The sequence below is a fragment of the Notolepis coatsorum genome, assembly GCF_963971535.1.
Source record: "Notolepis coatsorum genome assembly, chromosome: 8".
In the NCBI taxonomy this organism is placed as follows: domain Eukaryota; kingdom Metazoa; phylum Chordata; class Actinopteri; order Aulopiformes; family Paralepididae; genus Notolepis; species Notolepis coatsorum.
Window position 1 is genome coordinate 131,051,477 of NC_140172.1, and position 8,566 is coordinate 131,060,042.

The following is an 8,566-nucleotide window of genomic DNA, read 5'->3' on the forward strand; positions in this document are numbered from 1 at the left end:
TTGAAAGTGGGTAGTGATTCACATTCCTTTACAGCTTTGGGTAGGGCGTTCCACATTGATGTGGCATAATTGCGAAACGTGTTTAGTCCCTTGTTTGAGCCGAATCTGGGTTTAACATGATTTGTGGAGCTCCCTCTGGTGTTGTGATCGTGGTATTCACTGACATTTGGGAAGTATTTTGACATGTACATGGGTACCTTGGTCGCGTAGTGTATCTTGTAGACCAGGCCCATTGCAAGTTGCTGTACTCTGTCGTCTACTCTAAGCCATCCTAGGTTGTCAAAGTGGGCAGGGGTGAGGTGGGTTCTAGGAGTCAGGTCAAGCAGTAGTCTGACTAGCTTGTTTTGAGATGTTTGTAATTTGTTTTTTAGTGCCTTTGAGGTGCTTTGGTACCATGAGGTGCAAGCATAGTCGTAGTACCCTTGAATGAGTGGTCCTGCTAGAGTCTTCAGGGTATTCTTGTTTACCAGAGAGGAAATCCGGTACAAGAATCGAGTTTGTTGGTTGACTTTTTTTATTACATTGGATGCCATTTTGTCACAGGAAAGATTAGCCTCTAGGATGGAACCCAGGTAGGTAATATCTTCTTTCCTTGTGACAATATTGTCACCCACTGTAACCGAGAAGCCGTCGGTCTTGCTGAGTTTGTTATTTGAACCGAAGAGAATGGACTCTGTTTTGCCCATGTGTAATGGGCTGTATGGAATATCAAACATCTGAAAAAGTATCTTTTTTCGGCTTGCTCCAGTGATGCTCTGTACCACATTTTGAATCCAGCAATGGATTCTTGTTTCTGAGTATTACGGTTCAAAGGTTATAGAGCTAAATGTAATGTTTATTGTTATAAAGCCACCATCTGGCCAAATGGCACCATGCACTCCCCTGGGTCAATACACCCGCCGAGTGTGATGTCAATCGGATACTTAGATTACTAGAGGCATTCGTTAACTGTTAATGACTGCATATTACTGTATTAACTAATGGTAATTAATGTACTAATGCAAAGGTTTACCGTATTTATTCAGAATGATGATGCTATTTGACTCTTTTGAACACACTAAAAGAGGAAAGTAGTTGATGCATGTATGAAGGGAAATAATAATGAACAAGACTAGGCAAGTCGACCACAACACTAACGCATGCCTGTTTCAATAATGGAGAGTCAGTCAGATAGGGACATTCACTATTGTAGGCTGGCCTTCTGGGTCATATACACATGTTCAAACATATTATTTCTCTGTCCGTCTGTCTGTCTTGCAGAACTGTACCTCCAGAGGACAAGTCTTTTGCTGTGGGAGTTCAATACATGCTCTTCAGGGTCTTGGGTGAGTAGCGTCAGTCAGACAATCATCCACGGCCACAGAACATGACCTCTGTATTAAATATACTGACCACAAGAACATTACCTCTGTATTAAATATACTGATCACAAGAACATGACCTCTGTATTAAATATACTGATCACAAGAACATGACCTCTGTATTAAATATACTGACCACAAGAACATGACCTCTGTATTAAATATACTGACCACAAGAACATGACCTCTGTATTAAATATACTGACCACAAGAACATGACCTCTGTATTAAATATACTCACCACAAGAACATGACCTCTGTATTAAATATACTGACCACAAGAACATGACCTCTGTATTAAATATACTGATCACAAGAACATGACCTCTGTATTAACTTTTTTTTGCATGTCATTTCAGCCATCTTAATTGTTAGTTTAATTATGCATTGTGTGTTGAGTAATTTTTTTTTATTTTTTTTTATTATTATTGCAAAACAAAAATTATTAAAAGTCAGTACTCAACACACAATGCATAATGAAACATAATAATTGCATAATTGAGTACTGACTTTTAATAATTTTGTTTTGCAATAATAATTGTTTTTGTATGTTTTTTGTGTCGACCTCAAGAAGACTAGCTGGTTGCTATGGCACCAGCTAATGGGGATCCGTAATCAAGTCAAAATCAAATCAAAATCAAATATACTGACCACAAGAACATGACCTCTGTATTAAATATACTGAACCACGGGATGTAAATGAAAGAGATGCCTTGACATGTCTGACCTTGATGTCACCAGGCATTTGACACTATGTGGGAAACATGTATTTAATGAAAACATGTATTTAAGGAAAACATGTATTTAAAGTGAAAGATGTCCTGGTAGCAGCATTCATATTTTATCCTTGAAACCAATGGATCACTGGACAGCAGCAAACCAATACTGTACCTCTGACAGCTTGCAGCTTAAAGATGATAGACTGGTGTCTAGTTTGTAGACACAACGTGTTCGAGCCAATCAGCAATACCCACTGAATCACATGACTGAGTTGCCCTCTACCTGTGTTGAGCTGTGGCGCTAAACAAAAGTACAATGGGGCTCTATGGAGAAACCATGGCACTCTGCTGACTAAAGGTACAACAGGGCTCTATGGAGAAACCATGGCACTCCTTTGACTAAAAGTACAACAGGGCTCTATGGAGAAACCATGGCACTCTGCTGACTAAAAGTACAACAGGGCTCTATGGAGAAACCATGACACTCCTCTGACTAAAAGTACAACAGGGCTCTATGGAGAAACCATGACACTCCCCTGACTAAAAGTACAATGGAGGTCTATGGAGAAACCATGACACTCCCCTGACTAAAAGTTCAACAAAGCTCTATGGAGAAACCATGACACTCCCCTGACTAAAAGTACAATGGAGGTCTATGGAGAAACCATGGCACTCCTCTGACTAAAAGTACAACGGGGCTCTATGGAGAAACCATGGCATGGTTGGGGGGCACATCACCTATTTTCTATAGCCAATGGCAGGAGCAGTGGCTTTACAACTGCGGCATTCATTTATAACTTTAGCAAAAGGCAAACTTATATTATGTTAACAGTTATATCTTGATAGCAGTCCAGACATAATCCCAGACTTGGTTGTAAATTAAATGGGTTGTGAATAATAGGATGTCAGGGTTCAGCAGCGTATCAACAGTAAGACGACAAACTAAAAATCACATTTATGGCTGTATGTAATTAGTAAAGTACTCCAGTGAAACACAATGACTGCAGACTTACATGTTGGTTGTCCTTGTAACAAGAAACTTAACACATGTTTGAAAAACTGTGGAATAATAACAAAATATATGAAGGCTCCATCTGTCTCTCACTATAGTACAAGTCTGACATAAGCAACAGATCTGTCTCTCACTAGTACAAGTTTGATATGAGCCAAAACATCTGTCTCTAACTAGTACAGGTTTGACATAAACAAAATATCTGTCTCTAACTAGTACAGGTTTGACATAAGCAAAAGATCTGTCTCTAACTAGTACAGGTTTGACATAAGCAAAAGATCTGTCTCTAACTAGTACACGTTTGAAATGAGCAAACCAATGGTCAGTATCAGCACACAGTCCTTGCACGGTCCAATGCACCAATATGGCTCTCTGCGCCAGAGTATGCAGCAGGGTGCACATTTCAAACGCTAGATGGCAGCACAAGGACACTTCTCTGCTGTGTGATTTTGTCCCAGAAATGTTGCAACAATGTCCAGGATTAGGTTTCACTATAGAAGGCATACACATGTTTACAGCTTACTCTTTAGGTACACACTGGTTTCAAGTTTTTTGAGGAACACTAACAATACTAGCAAGATGTTTAGATAGTTAAAAGACAAATGCTGACACTTTCTTTTTCTTTAGAAAAGACAAGGCGGTTTTGATCTATCCCAGTCTTAAAATAACCAGCCACTGAATTTCAGTGGCTGGTTATTGAATCCTACAGACGTAGAATTATGAAAGTCTGTTTGAAGTTTGAGTTTCCAGATTAGAACAGTATTTTAAAACCTAGTAATCTAAATATGGTAAATTGAGTGTTGTGTACATTCATAGTTAAAGACAGTAGATGTTGAATACTTTATTATATAAAGATAGTAAATTGAGTGTTAGTTAGTAGAGGTTGAATTAATTCTGGTGATGTATCACATCTGCGTCAGAAGGGTTCAATTATGTGGACAAGAAAAACCGGAGCAGTGGCATTGTGGTATTTTCTATTGAGAATAAGTCAGTGAGAAGGTTCTTTGTAGTGTTGCTTAGTCACTTAGTGGACTGGCTGGTGGCAGCACAGCTTGGGATGCATAAGGTCATGGGTACAAATGCTTTCCCTGTCAAGTGCTACAGTATACTTCAGGAAGCTTTCACTGACACATGGTTCTCTCTCTCCCTCTGTCTCATACTCCCTTTCTCTATCTCTCTCTCCCTCCCTCCCTCCCTCCATCCATCCATCCATCCATCCATCCATCCATCCATCCATCCATCCATCCATCCATCCATCCATCCATCCATCCATCCATCCATCCATCCATCCATCCATCCATCCATCCATCCATCCATCCATCCATCCATCCATCCATCCAGCATTCATGCCAGCCCCGGTGTTGTATGGATTTGCCATAGATAGCACCTGTATCCTGTGGGGAAAGAAATGTGGCAGGAATACTTCCTGTCTCTACTACAACATGGATCTCTTCAGACAGAGGCAAGTCACTCCACACATCAACCTCATGACAGCCTATAACAACTTTTGGACAGATAAATCATATCTATCTATAAATCATATTCCTGGAATTGGTGTCAGTGAAGGCTGCTCTTTAGTGCAGTAACGTAGGCGAGGAGAGGAGAGGCGGAGAGGGGAGCATGCTGTGTGTCTCAGGTTCTGAAATAGGTCTCCAAAGGTACGCGCACGCGATGACAATAATCAATAAACAATTTGACATGCATAACTCATGATGATGATTTAAGACACATTTTCTCTAGGCTTTATAAATTATATTGGGATTCAGGCTCATCCCTATGGTCTACACACTGTTCAGTAAAAGTGATCAGATTGGTTTTCTCTGTATCAAACTGATGGTCTACACACTGATCAGTAAAAGTGATCAGATTGGTTCTCTGTATCAAACTGATGGTCTACACTGTTCAGTAAAAGTTATCAGATTTGTTCTTTGTATCAAACTGATGGTCTACACTGATCAGTAAAAGTGATCAGATTGGTTCTCTGTATCAAACTGATGGTCTACACTGCTCAGTAAAAGTGATCAGATTTGTTCTTTGTATCAAACTGATGGTCTAGGGTGGGCAATTATTTTTCCCGGGGGGCCGAATGAGCAACTGAAAATATGTTGGGGGGCCGGGCCAAAATTCCAAACTCAATTATGCATAATATACATTTTATTTCTATATAAAAAGCAGTAAATGGCATTGTTTTGACCCCTGGTAAGAGTGTATGTTATTATTTGGCAATTAAAAGGTGAGGTTAGCTTTCAAAAATATCATTTATTCAAATAGAATTTATTTCCAAAATGATAAACAAAATGTGAAACATTAATAACAAAGGGCATTTTGAGTTTCATATGCTATTGAAACAAGGATTTTCTTAGCTTTCTAAAGACATCACATCATCTTATAGCAAAAATTAACAAGACATGTCACTGAACTGTGTAAAGAAAAGTGTCCCAGTTTTGTAGCCTTTTTTACTTTACATGCCTATATTAAACATTTAATGTTTTCAGAACTGTGCAAAAAAAAGAAAAAAAATATCAAGTGTCCCATTTCACTTGTTATATTTCCACATTTTAGTGTTCTTCAGTTCTTTTTTTTTCATTCAGTGTGAGAAATCCAGTCTCTGTTGAGCTTTAACAAGTCCATCAAAGTCAGGTTGCATGTCTGAGGTGGAGATGCGAAGTACAGCTGCCAGATGTTCATCAGTGAGAGAGGATCTGTACCTGGACTTGGTAAACGTCATGACTGAGAATGTCTGTTCACATATGTAGGTGGATCCAAAGAGAACCAACATCTTCTGAGCATGTCTTCTAAGCGTATACTGTGCATGTGAACGTTGACATGAAAAAAAAAAAAAGTAAAAAAAAAAAAAAAAAATTATTATCATGTAATCTTTCGCGGGCCGGTCAGAATCATCCCGCGGGCCGTACAATGCCCAGGTCTACACTGTTCAGTAAAAGTGATCAGATTGGTTCTCTGTATCAAACTGATGGTCTACACTGTTCAGTAAAAGTGATCAGATTGGTTCTCTGTATCAAACTGATGGTCTACACTGTTCAGTAAAAGTGAAGCTTTGGACTCTGAATCGGTATCAGCAGTAAAATAATAAATCATGATAAAAGTGTCATTGGTGTATCCCTATTAAAATGTCACTTTAGTAAAGAGTAGGGGCAACAGTGGCTTGGGAGGTAGAGCAGTTGTCTGGTAATCCGGAGGTTCCAGGTTTGATTCCCGCTCATCCCGGGCAGCGTGTCGAAGTGTCCTTGAGCAACACACTTAACCCTTAATTGCTCCCGATGAGCAGGTTGGCACCTTGCATGGTTGCCTCCGCCATCGGTGTGTGAATGTGTGAGTTAATGGGTCAAATGTGAGGAACAAATTGTAAAGCACTTTGGATAAAAGCTGCTATGTAAATGCACCATTTACTAATATACTTCAGTCCTGTTTCCACCTCTGTTTAAATAGTAGACTGCAGTGTTTTCTTCTGAAACAGCTTCTCTGTGCCTCCAGGTTCCTGGGTCTGCAAGGCGTCTTTGTTTGCTTCGCACTCGTCTGTTTCCTGCTGTCTGTGTTGGTCCTCCGCAAGCAGACAGGAAGTCGGGATCAAGGGACAGGAAGTGGAGAATACAAGCTCGTCGAAGGAGGTGAAAAGAGTCCGGATAATGAGGGCTCCAAAGAGCTGCAGAGCATCGCAACCTGAGAGAGCACACCAAGCCGATCACAGGCTTCTCCTTGCTTACTGTAGAGTGGCTTACGTTGTAATGTGAACCTTGGGTCAGAAGGGGTAAGCCACTGGAAGGTAGAGAGAGAGAGAGAGAGAGAGAGAGAGAGACCAATTTTCTGTCATCTGAGCCAAGGCATGTTTGTACTAGTAGCAGCTAGCTAAGACCAGCATTGCCTCTGACAAGTGGTCAAACTTAAAAGAGGGGAGACCTTTGACCTTCCCCTAATCCTAAACTGTGAGCCTGTAGCTGTGTTTCAGTATGGGCCCAATGTGTACAGCAGTATTCTTCCTATATTCATTCAGCAAAGCTGAGCCACAACAGTGAAATAACTACTACCACCACTGCAAGAGAAAATGTGAAATAAAAACAACAACATGCACAAAGTATCCTAATTTACCATAAGCATATAGACTTATTGTATAGAACTTCTACTTTTATCATACAAAGTATCTAAAATACTTCTAAAACCTGCTCTAGTGACAAAAATGACCAACACCTCTGCTGCTACAACATTATAGGAGAAACAATGGTTTATATATTTCTGGCACAGACCTCTAAAAGTCAAGCTTGTTGCTTATTGTATTGCAGCACACATTTAACAACTAAATCCTCTAGTATTAAACTAAATATATTCTTTAACTGAGAAGCCTGAGTCAAATCTAAAACCCAGTCAGGGCTCTGACAGCAGAATCAGAAGCTCTTGTATTTTGTGTCCAGTGTAAGACATGCAGGCATGGATCCAGGCAAGGACATCAGAAATGTCCTTTGGTTTAAAATAGTTTAGCTGTATTTGAGATGTGTTTGATGTTGTCGTATATTTCTAAATGAAAACATGAATAAATGCAAGTGAAAATGTACAAGGTAATGATTAGAAAGACAAAATTGGCTATAGTGAAGCTTGAGAGGGAGATCAGCCCGCACTCAGCCAATGCACCGACAATCTGGAGGGCAAAAGACTGTTTATGATGTTAATGCACATTCCACTGGTTAGCAGCTGTGGTTTAGGCCACCTCCAACTGAAAAAGCGAGGAGATCATTCTCGTTGAAACAGGAACTAAAAACTCAGAATAACCGGTGAGATCATAAAAGGTCATATTTACCCTAAGTAAGGACTTTCAAGTTACAACACGGCAGCTGCTGACTAACCCAGAGGTCAGAAAGGTGACACAGGCTATTTGGAAATATATACTAAAAGATTTAGCAATTTCATAGGTTACATGTAGGCATAAACTATTAGAATAACTTAGTCACAGTAAAGAATAAAAACTCTTAAATATTAGAAGGTAAAACTATACAACTATTGGTCACATTATTTAATCAGTAAATAAGGTGTTCTATTAAAGAACCCAATAGGCACATGGTTTGTTATCTGGGCACTGTTCGAAAAAGTAGTCTGGTTCTTATCTAGACTATGTAAACCTTTTAGTCACAAGCATGATGTTGTATTACTCAGTGAAAAACTACCCTCTCATTAAGTAATGATTAAAGTGTCAGCAGATTCAAACTGTGAAAACCGTTGTCAGAGGACCCAGGAGGTTGTGTCAGCGAAACATGTGATCACAGGACACCCTCAGACAGGTTTCTGCTGGAATGTGGACCAAAATAAGAAAAGCGTATGGACGTGAACAGGCAGGCAGGGTCTCCCCCCCCCCTCTCGCTCTCTGTCTCCCCCTCCCCCTCTCTCTCTCTCTCTCCTCTGATAAAAAGGGCGGATGGCGACTCATTAGACACACGACTCACACCAGAAGGAACCTGGAGAGACAC

General features: G+C 40.0%; 1 protein-coding gene across 1 annotated transcript in view; it reads left to right on the top strand.

Moving 5' to 3' along the window:
* LOC311233107 (solute carrier organic anion transporter family member 2B1-like) overlaps positions 1–7,907 on the top strand; it is a 69,796-nt gene extending 61,889 nt beyond the window's left edge. Inside the window, exons 13-15 of the mRNA XM_084319992.1 lie at positions 1,261–1,325; positions 4,434–4,554; positions 6,588–7,907. Of these exons, the coding sequence (XP_084176118.1) occupies positions 1,261–1,325; positions 4,434–4,554; positions 6,588–6,777 (376 nt within the window). The 3' untranslated portion in view covers positions 6,778–7,907. The remainder of the gene's footprint in view (positions 1–1,260; positions 1,326–4,433; positions 4,555–6,587) is intronic.
* The last annotated feature ends 659 nt before the right edge of the window (positions 7,908–8,566 follow it).